The 27,335-nt window shown below is 43.1% G+C and overlaps 1 protein-coding gene and 1 pseudogene across 1 annotated transcript in view; one reads left to right on the forward strand and one right to left on the reverse strand.

Moving 5' to 3' along the window:
• The window catches only part of Nfx1 (nuclear transcription factor, X-box binding 1), a 70,736-nt gene that overhangs the window by 39,869 nt on the left and 3,532 nt on the right, over positions 1 to 27,335 (forward strand). Inside the window, exons 10-22 of the mRNA XM_004658378.3 lie at positions 1,827 to 1,924; positions 4,918 to 4,948; positions 6,388 to 6,467; positions 7,918 to 8,026; positions 9,270 to 9,389; positions 12,327 to 12,406; positions 14,097 to 14,327; positions 15,527 to 15,600; positions 22,264 to 22,365; positions 23,220 to 23,261; positions 24,480 to 24,578; positions 25,089 to 25,155; positions 26,857 to 27,002. Of these exons, the coding sequence (XP_004658435.1) occupies positions 1,827 to 1,924; positions 4,918 to 4,948; positions 6,388 to 6,467; positions 7,918 to 8,026; positions 9,270 to 9,389; positions 12,327 to 12,406; positions 14,097 to 14,327; positions 15,527 to 15,600; positions 22,264 to 22,365; positions 23,220 to 23,261; positions 24,480 to 24,578; positions 25,089 to 25,155; positions 26,857 to 27,002 (1,279 nt within the window). The remainder of the gene's footprint in view (positions 1 to 1,826; positions 1,925 to 4,917; positions 4,949 to 6,387; positions 6,468 to 7,917; positions 8,027 to 9,269; positions 9,390 to 12,326; positions 12,407 to 14,096; positions 14,328 to 15,526; positions 15,601 to 22,263; positions 22,366 to 23,219; positions 23,262 to 24,479; positions 24,579 to 25,088; positions 25,156 to 26,856; positions 27,003 to 27,335) is intronic.
• Positions 15,656 to 16,827, reverse strand: LOC105944001 (annotated as a pseudogene).

The raw sequence follows: 27,335 nt of genomic DNA on the forward strand, positions 1-27,335 counted from the left end.
GGGGCACATGCGTATGGAGTTCATTTGCAGTGCCTAGAGGCCCTGGCACACCCATCCTCTCTTTCTCTCTCTTTCTCTCTCTCTCTCTCTCTCTCTCTCTCTTTCTCTCTTTCTCTGTCACTCTCAAATAAATAAGTAAATAAATAATTTTTTTTTGAAGTGATGATAAGGGAGCCGAGTGTGGTGGTGTATGCCTTTAGTCCCAGTCAGAGATAGGAGGATTGCTGTTTATTCTAGGCCACCCTGAGACTACATAGTGAATTCCAGGTCAGCCTGGGCTAGAGCAAGAACCTACCTCAAAAAAAAAAAAAAAAGATAATAAGGAGGTTGGAGAGATGGCTCAATGGTTAAGTCATTTGCTTGCAAAGCCTGACAGCCTGGGTTTGATTCCCCAGTACCCATGTAAAGCCAGATGCACTCAGTTGTGCATGCATCTGGAGTTCATTTGAGTTAGATGCAAGAGGCCCTGATATGCCCATATTCTCCCACCTCTGATTTTTCTCTGATGGCAAGTAAAAAATAATTTTGAGGTAAGGTCTCCCTCTAGCTAGATTTCACTATGTAGCCTCAGTCTGATAATGAGCTTAGAGTGATCCTCCCACCTCTGCCTCCTGAGTGATGGGATTAAAGGTGTGCTCCACCATGCCCAGCCAATCCCTGTCTTTAGGAGGATCAATCAGCATGAGTTCCAAGCCAGACTGGGGCTACAGAGTGAGTTCCAGGTCAGTCTGGGCTAGAGTGAGACCCTGACTCAAAAAAATAAAAAAAATAAATAAAGTACTTGTACTAAACCTAGTTAGTTAGTAAATATAGGCCCTTTGTTTCAAGCATTCACAGAGCTTGAGTCGATAAGGATCATGAGTCAATATGGATTATGACTTCAGAACTATCTGTGATACCCAGGTAACTTTCAGAGTCAAAATCATTTCAAGGGCCAGAGAGGTGGATCAGCGATTAAAGGCATTTGCATGTAAGGCCTGGGTTCAACTACCCACATAGAGCCAGATGCATCTGGAATTCATTGCAGTGACTAGAAGCCCTGTGCAACTATTCTTGTTTTCTCTCTCCCTCTCCCTATTCCCCTCTCTCTCTGAAAAAAAAAAAAAAAAAATTTTCATGGGCTAGAGAGGTGGCTTAGCAGTTAAGGCACTTGACTGCAAGCCTGAAGACCCATGTTTGACTCTGCAGGTCCCACATAAGCCAGACGCACAAGGTGACACGAGCACACTAGGTGGCGCACATACCTGGAGTTTGATTACAGTGGGTGGAGGCCCTGGCACGCCGTGTCTCTCCTTCTCCCTCCCCACCTCTCTCTCTGTCTCTCATTTAAAGAAAAAAATCATTTCAAACCAGGCATGGTGGTGCACACCTTTATCCCAGCACTCGGGAGGCAGAGATAAGAGGATCACCAAGAGTTCAAGGCCACCCTGAGACTACATAGTGAATTCCAGGTCAGCCTGGGCTACAGTGAGACCCTACCTTGAAAAACAAAAAACAAAAAACAAAAACAAACAAAAAAGTAATTTCAGTGAAATCATCCATAGCCTAACATAGAGTCAGAGGATCTAATTTTTTTGACTTAGCAGGGCAGCATGATGCCAAAACATATTCCAGTGACTAATACTAGGCCTTGTCTGTCTGAAAAGACCCAGCCTACTAGGTGAAAAGAAGGAAGAAGGAGAAGCATGGCTACATCCTTGTTCCCTCAGCTCTGATTTTGGAATCATAGGAAATAGAGGTTGAAAACTAGTGTTGCTAGTGATTTTGGCAGTGTAAAAGTGAGTAGCTGCAGTGCTCATTCCCAGCTCTTTTCATTTTTATTGAAGATTTCATTCACACCTGTGAAAAGCTCTGCCATGAAGGAGACTGTGGACCATGCTCCCGCACATCAGTTATTTCCTGCAGATGCTCTTTCAGAACCAAGGTAAATCCTAAACAGCACTGGAGTCATTGATGCCATTGTCTTTTGAAATGGGATTGCGGGAGGGGAGGAGCCAAAGTCACCCAGTTTTAGTCCTGTGTACGACTCATTGAATTTAGCCAATATACTAATGCTGATGTCAGCAAGGAGTTAGCCAAGTAAAAAGTTAGAGGAGGCACAATCCACAAGACTGTCTTCTTTTCTGACACCCACTGAGAGACTTTAGACAACTGTTAAGTTAGGTTATGCTTTTCTTTTCTTTTCTTTTCTTTTCTTTTCTTTTCTTTTCTTTTCTTTTCTTTTCTTTTTAATACTCATTTGAGAGAGAAACAGGCAGATAGAAATAGATATATAGAGAGAATTGGGCATACCAGGGCCTCTAGCCACTGCAACCAAACTCCAGATGCCTGTACTACCTTGTGCATCTGGCTTTACATGGATACAGGGTAATTGAACCAGATTCCTTTAGCTTTGCAGGCAAGTGCCTTAACCACTAAGCCATCTCTTCAACCCCCAACTGTTAAGTAGAACTTCTGATATCAAATTCTAATGCCAGATATAAGTTCAGTAGTCCCCAAGACCATTCAAGGTTTGACATTGTGGTAGAAGGACTCACAAAACTTACTGAAAACAGTTCCATTCATGGTTGCAGTCTTTTTACAAGGAAAGGGCACAGATCAAAATCAATCAAAAGAAGAAGCTTGTAGGGAAGAATCCAAGAAATTTTCAGTCAAGGAGTGTCATCTGTCCCTCCCCAGTGGAGTCAGGACACCATGACATTCTCTGCATCAGTCAATATGCACAGAGTATTACAACTAGTGCTAGGATTATGGATGTGCCTCACCTTGCTTGGCTAAGCAGCTTCATATTTTTTTCTAGGTAGGTTCTCACTCTGGCCCAGGCTGACCTTAAATTCACTATATAGTCTCAGGGTGGCCTTGAACTCATAGTAATCCTCCTACCTCAGCCTCCTGAGTGCTGGGATTAAAGACATGTACCACCGCGCCTGGTTGTTTTTGATTTTTTTCTTTTTTTTTTTTTTAAGATTTATTTTTATTTATTTATTTATTAGGGACAGAGAGAATGGGCATGCCAGGGCCTCTAGCAACTGTAAGTGGACTCCAGACTCATGTGTTATGTGCATGTGGCTTACATGGACCTAGAGAATTGAACCTGGGTCCTTAGCCTTCACAGGCAAGCGCCTTAACCACTAAGCCATTTCTTCAGCTCTTTTTCTTTTTCTTTCTTTCTTTTTTTATGTGTTTATTTATTTTTGAGGTAAGATCTCACTCTAGTTCAGGCTGACCTGGAATTCACTATGTAGTCAGTCTCAGGATGGCCTTGAACACACTGCAGTCCTACCTCTGCCCCCTAAGTGCTGGGATTAAAGGTGTGCATCTCCACACCCAGCTCTTTTTTTTTTTTTTTTTTTTTTTTTTTTTTTGAAGTGGAGTCTTACTCTAGCCCAGGCCCACCTAGAACTCTGGTTCCAGGCTGGCCTTGAACTCAGCAATCCTCCTACCTCTGCTTCCCAAGTGCTGAGATTAAAGGTGTATATCACCAGGCCCCATTTTGGCTTCATTATTTTTTTTTGGTTTTTGCTTTTGTTTTTGAGGTAGGGTTTCATTCTAGCCCAGGCTGACCTGGAATTCACTATGTAGTCTCAGGTTGGCCTCGAACTCAAAGCCATCCTCCTACCTCTGCCTCCCAAGTGCTGGGATTAAAGCTGTGAGCTACCAGGCCAGACTTGTGTTTTTTGGAGGTAGGGTCTCGCTCTAGCCCAGGCCGACCTGGAATTCACTATGTAGTCTCAGGGTGGCCTAGAACTGATGGTGATCTTCTACCTTTGCCTTCTGAGTGCAGGGATTAAAGGTATACGGCACCACACCCAGCTGTTTTTTTTTTTTTTTTTTTTTATAAAGATTATTTATTTAGCCAACTCTCAAGAGGCAGAGGTAGGGGTCACCATGAGCTCTAGGCCACCCTGAGATTACATAGTAAATTCCAGGTCGGCCTGGGCTAGAGCGAGACCCTACCTCCAAAAACCACAATAAATAAATAAATAAGTTAAAAAGAAAAGAATATCCATTTGACTGAGTAGAGTAAGGCTTAAAGATGTTAAGAAAATTACCCGAGCTCACTGAGCTTATAAATGGCAAAACCTGGTTTTAACCTGAATCATCTCATTTCCCAACCTGGGACTACAGAATGAGTTTCAGGTCAGCCTGTGCTAGAATAAGATCCTACCTTGAAAAACAAGTAAAACAAAATCAGATGCAGATGCTGGGCAGCTAACCAGGCCCTTTCCACCCCAAGTAACTGACTCATCTCCCTGTACATCAGCCTTACCTCACATGTTGTGCAGATCATATCTCAGCAAATTACATATAAACCTTTCAGGCAGCTCACACACACTTGAAACCATGGTAAATAAAATTTCACAGTTCAAAGATCTGTCATAGTCTCCTTTGTTACTGCTCAGCAATGTTGTCGGGTACTCTTACATGTACAGAGCTGTTTGCCCTGCATTAATGATGGTAGATTAGTGCCTAGTTTCATTTTTTAATTGATTTACTTTTTGAGGCAGAATCTTACTATATTGATCTAGCTGGCTTTGAATTCATCCTCCTGCCTCTGCTTCAAATGCTGGGATTACAGGCATGTTCATCATGCCTACCTTCTGTTTTCAATTTTCTCCCTGCACCCTTTCAGGCGGTCACTTCTCTTTGCTTTGCATGCCGTTTGCAGCCCTTCTTTCCATGCAGACTTGATCATTCCAAAGCACTGTGAGCTTGGAAACCAGATAACAGAGATTATTAGAATTGTATTCGCGTGAATGTCAGTATATCTGGGGTCCTGTTGTGAGTAAAGCACATTGATATAATTGGGCTAGCTCTAGGCTACTGAAGTTGGTGAATAACTTATGTTTGGTGTCATTCTTTAGAGCATTATTTCAATTATTCCTAAAGTAGCTACTGTTTCTTCTTTTTCAATAGGAACTTCCATGTACCAGCCTCAGAAGTGAAGGTATGACTGGGAAGGGGACACAAAGTTTCTGGAATGAGATAATGTTCTATGTCTTTGGAAAGGATTGACTTATGTGATTTTCAAAATTCATTGACTATGTATTTAATATTTGTACATTACACTGTATAACTTTTGTATCTCAAAAAGAGAAAAATTATAAATTGAATTCTAGTTACTAGATTACGCAAACAAAAAAATTAGGCTAAGTGTACTCATGACTATAGCTTACTTTTTTTCTTTTATTTCCATTTATTTTTTTCACCTGTGTGTATGTGTGTCAGAATCTCTTGCCACTGCATACAAACTCAGATGCATGTGTCTGGCTTTACATGGGTACTAGTGAATTGAACCTAGCCCAACAGACAGAAAGCAAGCACTATTGACACTTGGTCCATCTCTCTAGCCCTGAAATGTGATTTTTATAAAAATATATTTTATTTATTTGAGAGAAAGAGGCAGATGAATGGCCGTGGCAGGGCTTCCAGCCACTGCAAACAAACTCCAGATGCGTGCACCCCTTATACATCTTACATGGAATCTGGAGTCAAACCTGAGTCCTTAGGCTTTGCAGGCAAACCCTTTAACTGCTAAGCCATTTCTTCAGCCCCTGGCTATTGTTCATTTTGAGAAAGAGTATCACTAAGCCCAGCCTGGCCTTGAATTCACAGGGATCTACCAAATGCTGGTATTATAGATGTGACCACCATGCCTAACTTCAACACTTCTTTTGTTCTTTGAAACAGTGCCTCATGAAGCCCATACTGGCCTTAAATTCATTAAACTAAGGATAGCCTTGAACTTCTGATCCTCCTGAGTGCTGAGATTACAAGTGTGTGTCACCATTCCTGGTTCATGGTATATTCAACATTTTATTTATTTTTTTTATTTTTTTGAGGTAAGGTCTCACTCTAGCCCAGGCTGACCAGGAACATACTCAGTAGTCCCAGGCTGGGCTCAAGTTTCTGGCATTCCTTCTACCTCTGCTTTCCCAGTGCTGGGATTAAAGGCATGTACCACCATGCTTGGCTCTTCAACTTTTTTATGTTGAAATTATCTTAACAAAATGTTGGTAAAGTGCTGGAGAGATGGCTCAGCAGTTAAGTACACTTCCTGAACAAACATGAGCACTTCAGGGGACCTGTGTGCTGGAATTCAAATCTCCTGATCCCACTTAAAATAGTTGGTTTGCAGCAGCCAAAAGCCCCAGCCCATCCACTCTCTCTCTGTCAAAAAAAAAAAAAAAAAAAAGAAAGAATAGCAACCAAAGTGTACATCTACTGAATATGATGACCCTTATCAATAACTTTGTTCTTTTCTAGTTTTTGACATTCATTATTACATTTTTATTTCTTCAAGTTGTAGTCACTGAAATGTGTGTTGACTGAATGTTTACATCATTTGCATGTTTGCCTGTTTTTCTTTTTAATTGGCTCTAACAGATGCTACATTTATGTGTGACAAGCGGTGTAACAAGAAACGATTATGTGGACGGCATAAATGTAACGAGATATGCTGTGTGGTAAGTGGACTTACCAATGTCTTAATCAGATTCCACTCACTGAAAGGAAACCTCAGCCATCTGAAACATGGCCCAAATTTAGAAACCATTGTGAGGACCCCCAGCAGCAATCAAAGCTCTCCTAGTCCCTGCAGCCACTCAGCAGAGATCAAGCCCTTATAGGCTTCAGCCAGTGTCGTCCACTGGTAATACAGAGAAAGAAGTACATGAGCCACAGAGCCCAGGGCTCAAGACCACCGTAGGGAAGCACATCATCCTCCACAGGAGGTTATGTGGTTCCAGCACACCCTGGCCTGGACTTAGCAACTTGGGCTCTGGGTTTCATAGACTCCTTGGGCCAGGTCAATAGGCAAAATGATGAGCATGACATGTTTTTTGTTCTTTTGGGGTTTTGTTGTTGTTGTAGTTGTTGTTGTTGTTGTTGTTTTGTTTTTCAAGGTCTCAGGGTGGCCTCGGAACTCACAGCGATCCTCCTACCTCTGCCTCCTGAGTGCTGGGATTAAAGGCGTGCGCCACCATGCCCAGCTGAGCATGACATGTTTTAAAGGAGTGTCATTGACCTCAGTGAAATTAATTACAAGAAGCACAGCCTGACTACTGTCTCATGTTTTATACACTGACGTATATATGTATAAATGTGTGTTTGTATATATATATGTGTGTATATATATGCATACATATATGTATGTATATAATGAGATAGGCTGTGTATATGTGTATCAAGATAACTTGTACAACTGACAAAATAACATTTATGTGCATGAGTATATGTACAAGTATACATATGCACATATGTATGCAAAAATTAGCACAGTACCAATGGCAAGGCAGCACATATACAGATTCATATATATGTGCATAAATGCAATATTGTTAATTTTAAAAATTATATTTTGGCCAGGCATAGTGGTGTATGCCTTTAATCCTAGCACTTAGGAGGCAGAGATAAGAGGATTGCTATGAGTTGTTCAAGGCTTTCCTGAGACCAGGTTAGCCTGGGCTACAGTGAGACCCTACCTCAAAAAACAAAAAATAAAATAAAATTTTGTTTTGTTTTGTTTTGTTTCTTTGAGGTAGGGTCTCACTCTAGCCCAGGCTGACCTGGAATTCACTCTGTAGTCTCAGGGTGGCCTGGAGCTCACTCACGGTGATCCCCCTACATCTGCTGGGATTAAAGGTGTGCGCCACCACGCCCAGCTTCATTAAAGATTTTGGGATGTTAGAAAGCAGGGAGACTAGTGTAGCAAGTCCTATATGTACACTATCCAGTGATCAGTTTATGACTAATCTTGTTTCATTCTCATCTTCACCTATTCCTCCTACCCTGCTTATTTTATTTTGAAGCTATTTCTTTTCCCCTATGAATGTGTAGAGCTTTATTTTATTTGTCCTGTTAGTTGAAAATATAAAATGGAGACCATTTTATGAAGACAGAAATCTCTCTTCTCAGGATAAGGAGCACAAGTGTCCTTTGATCTGTGGGAGGAAACTCCGCTGTGGCCTTCATAGGTGTGAAGAACCCTGTCATCGAGGGAACTGCCAGACCTGCTGGCAAGCCAGTGAGTGCCTTCACTGTATATTGTATAATAAGAACTCCCTAGAAACTCAAACAATATTTTGAGAAATTGTTTTGCTTACATTGATGGGGACTGGTAAACTAAGCAGTATTTCAGATACATTGAAGGAAAAGAAAGTTGTTTGTAGTTGATCATTGTGGTATTCACCTATAATCCTGGCACTGGGGAGGTTGAGATAAGAGTATTATGAATTCAGGCCAGCCTGGGCTACTTAGCAAGACCCAGCCACGAAAAGAGACACATGTTATTCTTGCCTCTGTATTTTTGTTCAGAATGGACAAAGCTTATATGTGAACAGTTAACCTGCTCCCATTTCAAAAAATAGTTTAATAGATTCCTCCTCTACTACCTGCCTTTCATATACCTGTGCCATATTAACAGAATTCACATTTTTAAAATAATTCACATTTTCAAGCAATTATGTTAAAAATAGAATACTGGGGTTGGGCTTGGTGGCACACACCTTTAATCCCAGATCCCAGCACATGGGAAGCAGAGGCAGGAGGATCGCCATGAGTTCAAGACCACCCTGAGACTCCATACTGAATTCCAGGTCAGCCTGAGCTAGAGCAAAACCCAACCTCAAAAAAAAAAAAAAAAAGAAAGAAAGAAAGAAAATAGAATACTGGGCTGGACATAGTGGTACATGCCTTTAATTCCAGCACTCGGGAAGCTAAGGTAGGAGGATCACTGTGAGTTCAAGGTTAGCCTGAGGCTACATAGTAAATTCCAGGTTAGCCTGGACTAGAGTGAGACCCTATCTTGAGAAACCAAAAAATAAAATATAAACACAAGCAAGCAGATAGTTAGATAGTTGATATACATACATACATACATACATACATACATACATACATACATACATATAGATAGTAGATAACTGCATACTGAAATATGATAACAATATTAAGCCCTTGCTTAACATGCACAAGGCTCTGAGTACAATCCCCAGCACTGCAAACATGTCTATACATATTAATTTTTTTTAATTTTTTTATTTTTTTTTGGTTTTTCAAGGTAGGGTCTCACTCTAGCCCAGGCTGACCTGGAATTCACTATGATGTCTCAGGGTGGACTCGAACTCACGGAGATCCTCCTACCTCTGCCTCCCAAGTGTTGGGATTAAAGGCGTGCGCCACCACGCCCGGCTATGTCTATACATATTAATATGTTCATGTGCATCCCAAGCTCATGAAGGATTGTCTTGTTTTACCAATTCAACCAGGTTTTGATGAATTAACCTGCCACTGTGGCGCATCTGTGATCTACCCACCAGTTCCCTGTGGTACTAGGCCTCCCGAGTGTACCCAAACCTGTGCCAGAATCCATGAATGTGACCATCCAGGTGAGTGCCTTCTTGCCTCCACACTCCAGAGCCTGCTCACAATGCATTGCTTGAGTGCTGTGAGGTCACGCTGGGCTAGTTGCCCCATTCCTCTTGCTTCTATGAAGGTGAGTCTGCCCTAGGCCCCATGCACACTCAGCATGCTCAGTGGATGTCAAAGACCCCAAAGATTAGAAGAAGCCCCAGCTGATGTCTGTCGGGGACTCTTCTTTCTTTCTTTGTTGCCTCCACTTTTGGTACATATTTCAAAGATGAGCATCTTTTATAAAATTGAAGGTAGCTTGGTTATTATTGCTAAAGAAGTGATGTATGTTTACTGAATAAAAACAAAGAATAGCCAGGTATGGTAGCACACGCCTTTAATCCCAGCACTGGGGAGGCAGAGGTAGGAGGATTGCTTTGCGTTTGAGGTCAGCCTGAGACTACAAAGTGAAGTCCAGGTCAGCTTGGGCTAGAGTGAGACCCTGTCTCAAAAAAAAAAATAATTAATAAATAAATAACAGGCTTGGAGAGATGGCTTAGCAGTTAAGGCATTTGCCTGGGAAGCCTAAGGACCCAGGTTCAAATCCCTAGTATCCACATAAGCCATATACATGAGGAGGTACCTGCATCTGGAGTTCATTTGCAGTGGCTAGAGGTCCTAGCATGGCCATTCTCTCTCTCTGTCAAATAACTAAAGAAAGAAAGAAGATAAAATCAAAAGATTAAGAGCTGGAAAGGTGGTTCAGCATTTAAAGGCACTTGCTTGCAAAACCTGACAGCCTGGGTTTGATTCCCCAGTATCCATGTAAAGCCAGTTGCGCAAAATAGCATGTACATCTAGAATTCATTTGCAGTGGAAGGAGCCCTGGCATGCCCTATTTCGTTCTCTGTCTAATAAGTAAAAGTGAATTTTTTTATTTGAGAGAGAGAGAGAATGGGCACACCAGGGCCTCTAGCCACTGCAAATGAACTCCAGACACATGTGCCACCTTATGTGTCTGGCTTACATAGGTCCTGGGGAATTGAACCTGGGTCCTTTGGTTTTGCAGGGAAATGCCTTACCACTAAGCCATCCTTGTAGCCCATAAAAAATATTTTATAAAAAAGATTAGGCTAGGGCATGGTAATGCACACCTTTAATCCCAGCACTAGGGGGCAGAGGTAGAAAGATGGGTGTGAGTTCAAGGCCAACCTGGAACTACAGAGTGAGACCCTATTTCTAAAAAATAAAATAAAAAATTGTTTCCACGTTTTTGTTTTGTTTTGTTTTTGGTGTCGTTATTGTTGTTTTGAGGTAGGGTCTCGCTCTAGCGTAGGCTGACCTGGAATTCATTCTGTAATTTTAGGCTAGCCATCCTCTTACCCCTGCCTCCTGAGTGTGTCCAGTTTTTTTCTGCCAGAGTGCTAGGTCAGAAAATCACTTGATGGATCCAGGCATGGTGGTGCACACCTTTAATCCCAGCACTTGGAAGGCAGAAGTAGGATTGCCATGAGTTCAGGGCCACTTTGAAAAAAACCCAAAAAAATCCACTTGGTGGAAGCCTGGCATGCCTTTAATCCACATGCCTTTAATTTCAGTGTCTTTAACCTCTGAGCCATCTCTCCAGCTGCCAAGTTAAAGTTTTTGGGTAAAACAAAATGATGCAAATTCCTCATGAAGTGAGGACCTTTTTCATTCCCTGGGAACTTAGGGTGCCCCTGCCAGCATAGTTTGTGAGCTCCCTTCTTGGTGTCTGTACCAGTTTGAAGGAAATATCCAAGCTCACACCCTTTTTCTAACTCACAGATGTTACATATGGCATCTTTATCCCTTTGGGTAATACTTAGTAAGGTCAGATGTACTGGCACACATCTTTAATTCTAGCACCTAGAAAACTGAGGTAGGGAGGATCACTCTGAATTCAAGGCCAGCCTGGGCTACATAATGAGTTCCAGGTTCCCCTGGGCTAGAATGACACACTACCTCAAAAAAAAAAAAAAAAAAGAAAGAAAGAAAAGAAGAAGCTTAGTAAGAACTACTTGTGAACTATGTTTTAACTTGCTGTTGCTTTCACATCAGTTTTCATTTTCTTTTTTCTTTTACTTTTTCTTTTTTTTTTTTTCTGTAGGGTCTCTCTCTCTGTAGCTCAGGCTGGCCTGGAATTCCCTATGTAGTCTCAGGGTGGCCTCGAACTCATGACAATCCTCTTACCCCTCCTTCCCGAGTACTGGGATTAAAGGCGCGCACTACCGTGCCCGGCTCTGATTTTCATTTTCTTGAGTGTCGGTCATCTGGAGGCTCAAAGAATGAAAAACATAACCCATGATCTTGAGGTTCTTAGGTTACATTGAGCCAGAGAATGGAAGTTAAATGTCCATGCTACGATCAGCCTTTGTGTGCAAATGGGCCAGATGGTCAAGCAGTAAGCCTCACTGAAAAGTTAAGAGGGCTTGAAGTGTGAGGTAGGTCAGGATAGCGTGTGCTTAATGTTAGTAATGACATTGAAAGGAATCTGCAGAAGCATTTTATTTTTATTTATTTACTTTTTAGCAGAAGCATTTTAGAGGGAATAAGTGGCAAAGATATCTGGGCATAAACTAGCAATTGCAGTGTAAGGTAGAGCAAAAGATAGGCACACACCTCAGGCCATGAGATAGAGCGAGATCCTACCTGGGGGACGGTGGCAAGGAGATGGACCCAGCAGAATGGGAAGACCAGTGTCAACCTGTGTGTGGGGGGGTGAGAATGGTTGCCTCTGTTTCTGGGGGTTAGCATGTCTCTTACCATCTCCACTGGCTTTCTTTTTCCTTTGTGTGTTCATCTTCCAAGTCTTGAAGATAAAACCTAATACTTTTACTTTCAGGAGACAATCTAGCTCTGAAATTTGAAAGATCTATGTCAATGCTATGTATAACATGTTTATAGTTTATGTGGCTTCACTTAGAAATTACTTCTGCCCCTTCCTGTCTTTGCAGTTTATCATTCTTGTCATAGTGAGGAAAAGTGTCCCCCTTGTACCTTCCTAACTCAGAAGTGGTGCATGGGCAAGCATGAGGTAAGTTTTCTCTCCTAGGTATTCATTGTTGCAGAAGTTTTCTTCTTCTTGTAGTAACCTTTAAAATTTTTATTTTATTGGTTTTTGTGAGGTAGGATCTTGCTCTAGCCCAGGCTGAACTGGAACTCACTCTGTAGTCTCAGGCTGTCCTCAACTCGCAGCCATACTCATCCCTTGGCATCTAGACTGCTGGGATAAACGATGTATACTGCCCTGCCTGGCCCTTTTTTGTTTGTTTGTTTGATTTTTGAGGTAGGGCCTTGCTCTAGCCCAGGCTGACCTGGAATTCACTATGTATTCTCAGGGTGGCCTCAAACTCATAGCTCTTTTCCTACCTCTGCCTCCCAAGTGCTAGGATTAAAGATGTACACTACCACGTCTAGCTCCTATTTTTATTTTTTGAGGCAAGATCTCACTCTAGTCTAGGAGTCTGACCTGGAACTCACTCCGTAGCCCAGTTTGGCCTCAAATTCACAGCAATCCTCCTATCTCAGCCTCCCAAGTGCTATGACTATAGGTGTAAGCCACAATGCCCCGCTCAAAACATAAGATTTGTAATGTCCCTTATTTATTTATATATTTTATTTGTTTGTTTGTTTGGGGTTTTTTGTTGTTGTTTTTTCGAGGTAAGGTCTCACTCTAGCTCAGGCAGACCTGGAATTCACTACGTAGTCTCAGGGTGGCCTTGAACTCATGGCTATACTCCCACCTCTGCCTCCTGAGTGGTGAGATTAAAGGTGTCTGCTACCATGGCTGGCTTATTTTGTATTTTTGAGGTAGGATCTCATTGTAGCTCAGGCTGACCTGGAATTCACTATGTAGTCTCAGAGTGGCCTTGAACTCACAGCAATCCTCCTACCTCTACCTCCCAAGTGCTGGAATTAAAGGCATGTGCCACTGTTCTTGGCCTAAAAATTCATGTAAACTGGACTTGTTAGCTCATGCATGTAATTTCAGAGCTCAGGAAGGAAGGTCAGGAGTTTAAGGTCACCATCAACTACATAGTGAGTTCAGGGTGATGCTGGGATACATGAGACCCTGTCTCAAAAAAAAAAAAAAAAAAAAAAAAGCAACATCCAATTTCTTTGTGTGAGAGAGAGAGAGAGAGAAAGGGAGGGAGAGAGGGGGAGACAGGGTCTCGCTATAGTCCAGGCTGACCTGGAATTCACTCTGTAGTCTCAGAATGGCCTTGAACTCATGGTGATCTTTCTACCTCTGCCTCCCAAGTACTGGGATTAAAGGTGTGCACCACCACGCCTGGCAAATCTCATTTTTAAAAAAAACATGAAAGCTAGAAAGATGGCTGAGCAGTTAAGGCGCTTGCCTGCAAAGCCTAATGACCTGAGTTCGAGTCCCCAGTATCCATGTAAAGCTAGATGCACAGAGTGGCACATGCATCTAGAGTTCGTTTCCAGTGGCTAGAGGCCCTGGCCCTTTCATTGTCTGCCTGGTATGGTGGTACACACTTTTAATTCCAGCACTTTGGAGGCAAAGGTAGGAGGGTTGCTGTGAATTTGAGACCACTCTGAGACTACATAGTGAATTTCAAGTCAACCTGGGCTAGAACAAGTCCCTACCTCGAAAAACTAAGAAAATAAAATAACAACAAATTCAGGAATGTTATAAGCAAGTGAAAAGTCACCCAGGACCTACACAGAGATGAGAATCTGGCTACTTCTGTCTCTTCTAGTTACGAAGCAACATCCCCTGTCATCTGGTTGATATCTCTTGCGGATTACCCTGCAGTGCCATGCTACCCTGTGGGATGCACAAGTGTCAGAGACTCTGTCACAAAGGAGAATGTCTTGTGGATGAGTCCTGCAAGCAGCCCTGCACTACACCCAGAGCTGACTGTGGTCACCCATGTATGGCACCCTGCCACCCCAATTCACCCTGTCCTGTGACAGCTTGTAAATCCAAGGTGAGTATTCCTGACTCTACGTGGAGCATTCATTCTGGACTGCTAGTGAATCCAAAACTGACTGCTATGGCCCCTGAGCATGCCTCTTCATCTAGAATCAATTAGTTGCAAGAAACTACAAGTCAGGGTAACAAAAGAGGGTGTTATAAATCATACCAATTTCTTTTGTTTTCTTTTAATGTATTTATTTTTGTTTTGTTTTTTAAGGGAAGGTCTTGCTCTAGCCTAGGCTGACCTGGAATTCACTATGTAGTCTCAGGCTTGCCTGGAACTCACAGTGGTCCTCCTACCTCTGCCTCCCAAGTGCTGGGATTAAAGGAGTGCACCACCACACCTACCCAAACATACCAATTTCTGTCTACCCATCTGATATAGCCTTTTAGTTCAGTAGGTCCCCACTGCCACCTAACCAATCTCTTATCTCCCTTAATCACATTCCCAAGGAATTCTGATTTTCTGCTCCACTTATACAATGACAATAGTACCCTAGAGGAGTGGTTACACCCACATAAACAGTAAATGAGAGACTTAGCCTGGTCTGAGGGGTCATGCAAGCCCACTACTGCAGTTACCTTCTCTTTTCTGGACAAACACCCCACCAGAAGCAGCTTATGGGAGGAAAGGGTTTATTTTAGGCTTGCAGATTCCAGGAGAAGCTTCATCGTGGCAGAGGAAGCTGGCTCACTTCATATATCCACAGCAGAGAGAGAACAGCCAAGCATGGACAGTCAGAGCTCAAGGGCTGGACTCAAGATCTGCTCCCAGTGACACACTCTACCATCAGGCTACTGGAGACTTAAGTAGGAAGCTTACTCTAAATAAAATACCTGAAGCTGTTGGGGCCATTTACATTTAAACCACCATACCCACCTTGAAGAGATGGTAACGGGAATTGTCTGGTGTTGGCTAGGCCTGAGGTAGACCTGGGTCAAATGTCCATCTCTGATTTAGGGATATAAACTTCATTCTAAGTCTGCCCCTTCAACTGGGAGTAAGAACAGAAATAGTTTCTAAAAGGGGGCATGATGAACTAGACATTTTTCCTAGCATGTTAGTACCACGTTGTCTGTTAGCATGTGTGGTGAGCCTCTTCAGTCTTGGAGAGTCACTGATCCCTCACTTTGTCCTCAGCCACGATTTGATTTGGGAGACGCTTTAAAAATGAAGCCTGCTTATTTCTCATATGATTCTCATTTCAGGTAGAACTACAGTGTGAATGTGGACGAAGAAAGGAGATGGTGATTTGCTCTGAAGCTGCCAGTACTTATCAAAGGTTAGTGCTACAGACATGGTAACAATGGGCGTGTCCGGGTGAAAGGGATTCCTGTTTATTGTAAGGTCCTTGAGACTTTTTTCTAAAAATTGCAGGCTTGGCCTGGAGAGATGGCTTTGCAGTTAAGGTGCTTGCTTGCGAAGCCTAAGGACCCGTGTTTAACTCCCCAGATCCCATGTAGGCCAGACATACAAGGTGACACATGTACAAGGTCACATATGTGCACAAGGTGGTGTGCACATCTGGAGTTTGATTACAGTGGCTGGAGACCCAGACATGCCAATTCATTCTCTCTCTGTCTCTCTCATTGGGGGGGAAAAAAAAATTGCAAGCTTTTTTTGATGGTGGGGATGGGGTTGATTGTGTATTTTTTTTTCCTTTTGTTTCCATTTATTTTCATGCTGAAAATTCTGTGCCATAAGTTTTTGTTTCTTCTGTTTTCTCTGAGATATCTTTTTCTTCTGTGCAACCTCCTCTTCTGGTTTAGGAATAGTGTGTTCCTTTTAGATGAGGTTTTTTTTTTTTGTTGCTTATTTATTTATTTGAGAGCGACAGACACAGAGAGAAGGACAGATAGAGAGAGAGAGAGAGAATGGGCGCGCCAGGGCTTCCAGCCTCTGCAAACGAACTCCAGACGCGTGCGCCCCCTTGTGCATCTGGCTAACGTGGGACCTGGGGAACCGAGCCTCGAACCGGGGTCCTTAGGCTTCACAGGCGAGCGCTTAACCGCTAAGCCATCTCTCCAGCCCAAGAAATAGTGTGTTCCTTTTCAGCGAGGCTCATCTCCATGTGGCAGGGAGAGCTCATGTAAGAGTTAATCCCACCATGAGCTCTGTAAGCATGGCGGCAGCACATCTTGGGTGCTTTGTTCACTTGAATATGTTCAGTGACCAGAGAATCCACATCTAAACCCTTAAGTTCAGCAGTACCCTCTGTGTTTTTAAGCATGTGCAGCAGAAATTCAGCATTCTTTTTGGGCCACTGACCCTGTGTCCACCTGTACTGTTTAGCCTAGGCACACCTACCAACTGCACCATTGTATGGCCAGAATGGCACACACTGCTTCTTTAAAGTGACATCTTTCAGATACTTAGTGGCTTTTCAGATATGCATACCCTTGATGGCCTGAGCAGTTTCATAGGTGTTCTTAAAGTGAACACGAAGATTTGAACCCCTTGACTTGCATGATTTTGTGGAGTTTTCTGGGTTGAGAGAGTAGTGAACCATTTTCACACTAACAGGAAGTGTGTATTGGTTTTTGTTTGTTCATAATGCTAGGGATTGAACCCAAGACTCTGCACATGCTAGGCAAATGCTCTACCACTGAGCTCTATCCCTAGTCTTGGAAATTTTTGTTGTTGGTTTATTCACAGAGGGAGGGAGGGAGGGAACAAAGACAGACAGAAAAAATGGATGCACCAGGACCTCCAGCTGCTGCACACAGCAGGGGTTTTTTGTTTGTTTCTTTCTTTCTGAGGTAGAGTCTTAGTCTAGCTCAGGCTGATCTAGAATTCACTCTGTATTTTCAGGGTGGCCTCGCAGTCACGGCAATCCTCCTACCTCTGCCTCCTGAGAGCTGGGATTAAAGGCATGCACCACCACATCATGTCCACTAATTTTTGTTTTGTTTTGTTTTCCCCAAGGTAGGGTCTCACTTTAGCTCAGGCTGACCTGGAATTCACAGTTTAGTCTCAGGGTGGCCTTAAACTCACAGCGATACTGCTACCACTGCCTCCCAAGTGCTGGTATTCAAGGGGTGCACCACTGTTGCAGTCCGGTTCGCATTGCTGGTAGAATCACCCAACCAAGAGCAGCTTCTGGGAAAAAGAGTTTTATTTTGGCTTACAGGCTCGAGGGGAAGCTTCACGATGGCAGGGGAAAACGATGGCATAAGCAGAAGGTGGACATCACCCCCTGGCCAACATAAGATGGACCACAGCAACAGGAGGGTGTGCCAAACACTGGCATGGGGAAACTGGCTATAAAGCCCATAAGCCCGCCCCCAACAATACACTCCCTCCAGGAGGCATTAATTCCCAAATATCCATCAGCTGGGAACCTAGCATTCAGAACAACTAGGTTTATGGGGGACACCTGAATCAAACCACCACAACCACCATGTCCAGCAGCAGTTTTTTTTTTTTTTTTTAATGTTTAAAAATATAATTTAAGGCTGGAGAGATGTCTTAAGGCATTTGCTTGTGAAGCCTAAGGACCCCAGTTCGATTCCCCAGAACCCACATAGGCCAAATGTACAAGGGGGCGCATCTGTCTGGAGTTTGTTTGCAGTGGCTAAACGCCCTGGTGTGCCCATTCTCTCTCTCAGATAAATAAATAAAATAGTTTTGAAAAAAGAATAAACATTCTTATTTAAAAAAAATATATATATATATATAAAATTTAGGGGCTAGGTGTGGTGGTGCACATCTATAATCTCAGCACTTAGGAGGCAGAGGTAAGAGGATCACTGTGAGTTCAAGGCCACCCTGTGACTATATAGTGAATTCCAGGTCAGCCTGAGCTAGAGTGAGACCCTACCTTGAAAAACCAAAAACCGGGGCTGGAGAGATGGCTTAATGGTTAAGGCACTTGCCTGTGAAGCCAAAGGACCCAGGTTAGATTCCTCAGGACCCACATAAGCCAGATGCCCAAGAGACACATGAATCTGGAGTTCATTTGTAGTGGCTGGAGGCCCTGGCGCGCCCATTCTCTATTTTCCTCTCTTCTCTCTCTTTCCTTGCAAAGAATAAATAAATAAGTTTATTTATTTCAGGGGGCTGGGAGGTAGTTTAGCAGTTAAAGACACTAGTTTGCAAAGCTTGCCTGCCCAGATTCAACCCAGCAACCCCATGTAAACTGAGATGGGCATTCCTTTGCAGTGGCAAGAAAGCCTGGTGTGTCTGTACATACACACAAATTAATTGATTTAAAAGAAAATATATGCCGGGCATGGTGTCGCATGCCTTTAATCCCAGCATTGGGAGGCTGAGGTAGGAAGATTGCTGTGAGTTCGAGGCCACCCTGAGACTCCATAGTGAAATCCAGGTCAGCCTGGGCTAGAGTGAGACCCTGCCTTGAAAAACCAAAAAAAAAAAGAAAGAAAGAAAGAAAGAAAGAAAAGAAAACATAATTTAGGACTGGGGAGATAGCTTGGTGGCTGAAAGTATATGCTTGCAAAATTTGTCAGCCGATGTTTGATTCTCCCGTACCCATGCAAATCCTGATGTACAATGTGGTGCATACATCTGAAGTTCATTTGCAGTGGTAGGAGGCCCTAGTATACCCATACTTACTTTCTCTCTCTATTTCTCTCTCTCTCCTTGCAAATAAAAAAAAATGATATGATTTATCTGACTCAAAGAAAAAAACTGCTGCTTGGGCTGGGGAGATGGTTCAGTAGTAAAGTCCTTGCTATATAAGTGTGAAGACCTGAGTTCCGGGGCTGGCTCAGCATTTAAAGGCTCTTGTTTGCAAAGCCTGAAGGCCTGGGTTCCATTCCCTAATACCCATGTGAACTCAGGTGCACAAATGTGTGTTGCATGAATCTGGAATTCATTTGCCATGTCAAGAGGCCCTGGTACACCTATTCCCTCTTTCTTTCTGCTCACAAATAAATAAATAATTTTTTTAAGACCTAACTTCCCATCCCCACACCTAGGTAAAATAATATGAAGCATAATGACACATACTTTGAATCTCAGTGCTGGGGAGTTGGAGATGGGAGAACCCTTATATCTTTCTGGCTGCCTCTACTAGCTCAGTTGGTGAGCTCTAGGTTCAGCAAGAAATCCTGTCTCAAAGAATAAGGTAGCCAGATGTGGTGGCACACATCTTTAACTCCAGAGGAGGTAGAGATAGGAGGATTGCCTTAACTTCAGGACCACCCTAGACTACATAGTGAATCCCAGATCAACCTGGGCTAAAGTGATACCCTACCTCGAAAAACAAAAACTGAATAAGGTGAACAATTGAGGAAGACACCCTTCTTAAAACTCTGGGCTCCACATGAATGCACACACATGTGGGTCCTTGGGTCCTCTGGGTTGTGGCTCCCCAAGGCATCCATGCAACTGTGGAGAGCAGGGTCTTCAGTGGCCGTGAGTGCAATGGGAAATACACCCGGGAGATGACTTCAGAAAGTAGCTTTGTTTATTTGTCAGGGACAGGAGTGTTTTGTTTTTTAATTTATTTACCTTTTCTTAACAACTTCCATAATTAAACAATATCCCATGGTAATGCCCTCCCTCTCCCCCCCCTTTCCCCTTTGAAACTCCATTCTCCGTATCCCCTCCCCCTCTCAATTAGTCTCTCTTTTATTTTGATGTCATAATCTTTTCTTACTGTTATGATGGTCTTGTGTAGGTAGTGTCAGACACCATGAGGTCATAAATATCCAGGCCATTTTTTGTCTGGAGGAACATGTTGTAAGGAGTCCTACCCTTCCTTTGGCTCTTTCTTTCTTTTCTGCCACCTCTTCCACAATGGACCCTGAGCCTTGGAGGGTTCAATAGTGAGCACTCCTCTGTGACTTCTTCCCAGCACCATGATGCTTTCTGAGTCATCCCAAGGTCACTGCCATCTGAAAAGAGAAGGTTCTCTACCAAAAGTGAGAGTAACATTAATATATTAATATAAACATTAAGAGAAGTGCTTACTGGGCAGTTTGATGAGCATAGTATATACATTTAGCCAGACATCAGCAAACATTATACCCCTAGGGCTCATGCCTACCCCTGTTGTAGGTTTTTAGTATCAAGGATGTATTCCCTCCCATGGAGCAGGTCTCCAGTCCAATTAGAGGGCAGTTGGTTTCCACCATGACAGACATGCCACTATTGCACCTGTTGGCTCATTTGGCCTGGGTGGCCAAATACAAGGCTTGCAGTGTCCACTGTTGAGTATTTTCACTGGTGATTCTCTCTCTCCCACTGAATTACATGAAGAATGGCTTCTTCCAGTTTTCTGTTAGCTGGTCTACATGGAGGAGGTTATCAGCTCAGTTCCAGCAGAATTTTTCAGTGGCTTTGAAGCCCAAGTATGTGGAGTCTTCAGCAATAGGGTCTTACCATCTATTCCTGGTGGGAAACTAAGGGCCTTGGCAATGGCCTGTAACGTTTCGGGGGCATCAGGGAACTCCCTGGCCAGCAATTCACTGGGAGGTATCCCATCCCTGGCACTGAAAATTTTCTAGTAACAATCTGTGGCTCCTGAGTGTTACATTGTCCAAAAAGTAGGTTTCCATATGATTCATTTATATCCTCTTAGATTTTGATTAGCCCTCCATCCACCTTTCCTTACTCAATCTCTTCCCCTGACCTCACTTAGGCCTTTTCACCCCCATTAATCTGTTCTACTTACATGTATACAATACCATCCTATTTAAGGGAACTGAGTTTTTTGTTTTTGTTTTTGTTTTTGTTTTTTTTTTGGTTTTCTCACACTATCCCAGGCTGACCTGGAATTCACTATGAAGTCTCAGGGTGGCCTCAAACTCTCAGCAATCCTCCTACCTCTGCCTCCCAAGTGCTGGGATTAAAGGCATGCGCCACCATGCCTGGCTGGGACTGAGATTTTTATAAGCGAGAGTGGGAAGAGGGTCCTAAGGGGATTGGTGGGTTCAAAGGTTGCTTGCCAATGACTAGGAATGTTCATTCGAGCATGTAGGGAGAGAGTTAGGTGATCTACGTAGTGGCGGGAAGAGGGCCGCAGGGGGATGGGCTGTGTGAAGGCCGCTGGCTGATACCATATAAGGAGTTTCCTAAGCAGCTGGCCAGAGGTCACAGGACCATGAGGAAAGCCTAAGTCTTATCAGGATGTCCAGGTGTCCTGGGCTTGGAGGGGGAGAGGTCTATTACCTGGTGCCCCTAACCTGTGCCCCACACACATGTGCTTGCATACACATGAGCCCATAGGCATGTCACACCTACACATGCAAAAAACAATGCTACTGTTCTCTTCATTTCATTATAATTTTCAAGAGAAACTTTTGCTGCTGCTTCCTTTCTCTCTCACTCCTTTCCTTTTTCATCTTACTATACCATGAATTATGAAAGACAGATGGCCTGAAGTTATATTAATAACTTTAATAGCCAGGTGTGGTGGCACATGCCCTTAGCCCTAGCACTAAAAGCTGAGGTAGGATTGCTGTTAGTTTGAGGCCAGCCTGAGCTAGAGTAAGACCTTAACTTGACTTAACTAAAAATAAATTAATTTCTTTAATATTCTACCTCTTGTTGGTGACCTATCCACCCAAGGCCAAGTCTTGTGTCCCTTCCTTAGCTTAGAAGTTTCTGATTGTTCTGGAATGTATCTTTATAGCCTCCTAAAGTCTTGAAACTCAGAGATCTGAATACAGAGGTAGAGGTGTTAGGGTTATGTTTAACAGTGACTAGATGTGGTGTGAAGAGTATACAGGCATCATACTGGTTATTTAAATAAAGTACTGGCCATTAACCTGGTTGTTTTGGGGTGGACTGGGGAGTTGTGATCCCTCTTTATTTAATTTCCTGTAGAGGTGCTTACACTCTGAGGACGTATGCCATAGACAAACTGTCTTGTTCACTGGTTTTGTTGACTGGTTGGCTGGCTTTGAAAGAGGTCTTCTATATCCCCAGCACAGGAGGTTCTTGTAAAACTGCAATGCTCTTTCTTTTTATATTTCAGAGTAGCTGCTATTTCTATGGCCTCTAAAATAACAGACATGCAGCTTGGAGATACAGTGGAAATCAGCAAGTTAATTACCAAGAAGGAAGTTCAACAAGCAAGGTAATTTTTCGTTATGATTATGATTATTGTGATTATTATTATTATTTGAGAGCAAGATAGAGTGGACACATCAGGACTTCTAGCCACTGCAAACGAACTCCAGATACATGTGCCACCTTGTGCATCTGGTTTATGTGGGTCCTGGAGAATTGAACCAGGATCCTTTGGCTTTACAGGCAAACAAATGCCTTAACTGCTAAGCCATCTCTCCAGCCCAGCAAGATAATTTTGAATAAATAAATGAATGTGTCTTTTTAAAAAATATTTATTTATTTGTATGGAGGGAGGGAGGGAGAGAGAAAATGGTTGTGCCAGGGCCTCCAGTCACTGCAAAGAAACTCCAAATGCATTCACCACTTTGTGCATCTGGCTTTATATGGACACTGGGGAGTTGAACTCAAGTTGTTAGGCTTTGCAGTCAAATGCCTTAACCACTGAACCATCTCTCCAGCCATTTATGTATATGTCTTCTTTCTCCAGCTCAACTTAACTTTTACAAAAATACATTTAATCTTAATCTCCCACAGTAGAGCCTCATACACAGGTGTAATTTAATAGATTTGGTGTTGTGCTAGAAGTGGTGGCACATAATTTTAATCCCACCACTCTGGAGGGAGAGATAAGAGGATTGCTGTGAATCCAAGGCCACCTTGGGACTACAGAGTGAGTTCCAGGTCAGTCTGGGCTAGAGTGAGACCCTACCTCCTCATAGCTGCTTCCTGGCCTAAAGGAAAAGTCTGTGGCAAGAGTCTGCTCTGTTCTCAGGTATTCTAAGATTTTCTCACCATAGAAGCTGCATTGCCTGTGCCCTGGTTTTATTTATTTATTCATTTATTTATTCATGTGTTTTTTAGGTTGGAGTGTGATGAGGAGTGTTCTGCCTTGGAAAGAAAAAAGTAAGTGATTTCAACAGCTTGTTATTTGTTTCTCTGTGTCATCGTCTTCCTTCTGTAATAGTGAAGGAAGGTAACCCTTCATTCACTCAGCTTCTGTCTGATTCCTTTGCTGCTATCAGTAGAAGGAAAGAGATCAAGAGTTAAAATTGGGGCTGTAGGGATGGCTTGGTGGTTAAGGCATTTGCCTACAAAACCAAAGGACTCCTATTTGATTCCCCAGTACTCATGTAAGCCAGAGGCACAAGGGGACGCATGCATCTGGAGTTAGTTTACAGTGGCTGAAGGCCCTAGCATGCCCATAACACACATGCATAAAAAATGCTTTCATTTTTTTAAAAAATAAACAGATGGGTGTGGTGGCGCACACCTTTAATCCTAGCATGAGGGAGGCAGAGGTAGGAGGATCACTGTGAATTTGAGGCCAGCCTGAGACTATATAGTGAATTCCAGGTCATCCTGAGCTGTATGAGTATGAGACCCTACATTGAAAAAAGAAAAAGAAAAAGAAAAAAAGTCACACACACAAGATGGCGCATGCATCTGGAGTTTGTTTGCAATGGCTAGAGGCCCGGATCATCCATTCTCACTTCCTGTCTCTCTGTCGCTCTCTATAAATAAAGTGCTTTCTATGGGAGAAAGTTGACAATTCTTGACTTATGTAACAGTTGCTAGGGTCTGTGACAAGCTATTACTGTGCCTAATTTATAAGTAAAACTTTATCATAGTCATATGCATATGTTAAAGAAAAAAAGCAGCCGGGCGTGGTGGCGCCTTTAAACCCACCACTCGGGAGGCAGAGGTAGGAGGATCACAATGAGTTCAAGGCCACCCTGAGACTACATAGTTAATTCCAGGTCAGCCTGGACCAGAGTGAGACCCTGCCTCAGGAAAAAAAAAAAAAAAAAAAAAAAAAAAAACCACCATTATTGGTGGTACACACCTTTAATCCCAGTACTAGAGAGGCTAAGGTAGGAGGATAGCCACAAGTTTGTGGCCAGCCTAGGCTACAGAGTGAGTTCCAGGTCATTCTGGTCTAGGGTGAGACCCTGCTTCAAAAGAAAAAGAAAAGGAAAAAACAAGAAAGGAAGGGAGAGAGGGACCCATATGTTTTGGATATTGTACTACTAATAATTTTAGTCCCCTGTAAATAGGAAGAACTGCTGAGTAAGTCAGTTTCTCCTGTCTCCTCTCCTTGTGTTTGCATATCCCTCGTTTCAGGAGGTTAGCAGAGGCATTTGATATCAGTGACGATTCTGATCCTTTCAATGTGCGCTCTTCTGGGTCAAAATTCAGTGACAGTTTGAAAGATGATGCCAGGTATGTAACATGTTTTCTATTTCTAAGAGGGTTTAAAATTTTAAGATGTAACAAATATGTTCCGTCTGATTAAGCCATGTAAAGTTAATTTATCTAGTGTAAGAAATTGCCTCTTGTTTAGCTGCTTCCTTGAAGAACTGAACTTGGTGTTGAGGGGATGACTTTAAGGGTGGAAATTTGGTTCTATCAAAGGTAGACAGACAGAACTGAAGGATCTCTGAGCCACCCTCATCTCTTTCTACCCAGATCCAAGTCCCATGGGCCTTGCTTGGAGCAGTAGCAGTTCTTTCTCTTCCCTCTCCTGCCTTCTGATGAATGCTTCTCCTTCTTTTCTTCTTATATTTGCTTTCTCTTCTTTTGTTCCATTACTTTGTTATCTGTAGCTCCTGACCACTGCAATATTTTCTGCCAACATTGTCCATTGTGTGCACTTTATAGGCAGAGGCTGGGTATATGAGATTTCCAGAAAGGCAGGAACAAATGACATTAACTGATGGTTTCTCATTTCAGGAAGGACTTAAAGTTTGTCAGTGACATTGAAAAGGAAATGGAAATTCTCGTGGAGGCTGTGAATAAGGTTAAAGTCAAAATATCCAACTTGACATTTCTCTAGGGCCAGCATGATATAAAAACAAGGGCTGGAGAGATGGCTCAGCAGTTAAGGTGCTTGCCTATAGAGCCTAAGAACCAGAGTTTGAGTCCCCAATTCCCATACAAAGCTAGATGCACAAAGTGGCTAATGCATCTGAACTCCATTTGCAATGGAGTCTGTCCTATCTCTGTACGTACAAATAAATAAATCTTAAAAAAAAGAAAAAAAAAGTCACAGAAACCCTGTCAGCCTAGAGGAGTAGGAAACTGTCACAGCTGCTTTGAGGGTCCCAGTCTTTCCCAAAATACAGTCATTGTAATATCCATGGAAGCCTGACTGCTGCAGTCATTGCAGAAGAAAACATAGCTGTAGCCAAATTAAATGTAATTAAAAAATGGTAATAATTCACCAGGCGTGGTGGTGCCTGCCTTTAATCCCAGCACTGGGGAGGCAGAGGGAGGAGGATCACATGACTTCAAGGCCACCCCGAGACTACATAGTGAACTCCAGGTCAGCCTGAGCTAGAATGAGACCCTACTTCAAAAAACAAACAAACAAACAAAAAGTAATTTTAGCTTAGAGATTGAGAAGAGTGAAGAAACTTGCTAAGGAGGATTGAGTTGTGGTAGTTGAATGACTGTGAGTTGAAAGTCCTACAAGATCTCAGAAAGGCTGTGTGTGACAGGAGCACATTCTTTCTTTGTGTGTATGTCTGTCTGTCTCAGTACAGGCACACACATGAATTCATAGGAAACACTTTACCCACTGAGCCAATCTCCCAGTCCCCACACTCTTTTTGTTACCCCAGTGGCAGGGCAGAAACCCTTGGGGAAAGATAGACGGTTATAACTGGAGGTAAAGACAGGCTCCTTAAGGAGAATGGACCTCTTTCCTTGGAGGCAGCCAGAGATATTAAAGAGGTAAGGAGCAGCCAGCACTGTGTTGACTCCCTCCGTCTTCCATCAGTGGGGACTGGGAGTGAGGACAGGATGGCTTTTTAGCTCCATATCTTAATGGTGGTTTTCCTTCTCACTGCTCCCCTCACCCTCTTCCCATTCCCTTACTACGAACCTGAAGGAGAGCATGGATGCAGCCATTCTCCTGGTGAGGATACCTAAAGAGTTGTAACTCTCAGCTTGAGTGTCGATGTCACAAACTTAAGACTCTGTGTAGAATATACTTTTAGTGGTTTTTTTTTTTTTTTTTTCTGAAGTAATATTTTGCTCTAGACCAGGATGACCTCAGACTCACAACAGTGTGCCTCCTGAGCGCTGGAATTAAAGGTGTGCACCACCATGCCTGGCTAGAACATACTTTTATAGGAAGTGAGATCTTGTTTTTTAAATCTTCAGTTTATTTGGACATTCCTTAGACTATCACTCCCTAATTATGGGCCCTTCAGGAAGATCCCTTAAGATCTCCACCAGTGTATGTATAATCAGTTTTCTTACTCTGTTTCTAACCCTGTCCATCTGCCCATCACAGTGTAGTCACAGGAGTGTGTCAGCCCCCTTCCTCTCCAACTCCTCTGGGCTTGTGCAACAAGTAATGAAATGCTATGCATTATAACCCTCTAATATTCAGTCACCCCTATTGGCTAAGCTGTTTTTGTGGTAAGGGTAAGTTGTAAACATTTTCTGTTTTTAAGGTCTTGATACCAACCAGCCCTCTCTTCCCTCCATACAGGGAAAGAACACTAAGAAAAGCTACTCCTTCCCTCCCATGAACCGAGACCACCGCCGGATCATCCATGACCTGGCCCAAGTTTATGGCTTGGAGAGTGTGAGCTATGACAGTGAACCAAAGCGCAATGTCGTGGTCACTGCCATCAGGTGGGTTGATCTTGCTGTCCCAGGAGGAGCTCCTCAGCAGAACACATTCACCCCAGAAAGCAGGGCCTGTCACTGTTTGCTTTTCTTACTTCTTCTTGGTTTTTTTGTTTGTTTGAAAGCAACAAAGAGAGAGGGGAGGGAGGGAGAGAGAATGGGCGCATCAGGGCCTCCAGCCCCTGCAAACGAACTCCAGACACACACGCCACCTTGTGCCTGGGGACCTGAATGCAGGTCCTTAGGCTGTTGTAGGAAACACTTTACCCACTGAGCCAATCTCCCAGTCCCCACACTCTTTTTGTTACCCCAGTGGCAGGGCAGAAACCCTTGAGGAAA

This window comes from Jaculus jaculus, chromosome 1 (assembly GCF_020740685.1).
Source record: "Jaculus jaculus isolate mJacJac1 chromosome 1, mJacJac1.mat.Y.cur, whole genome shotgun sequence".
In the NCBI taxonomy this organism is placed as follows: Eukaryota; Metazoa; Chordata; class Mammalia; order Rodentia; family Dipodidae; genus Jaculus; species Jaculus jaculus.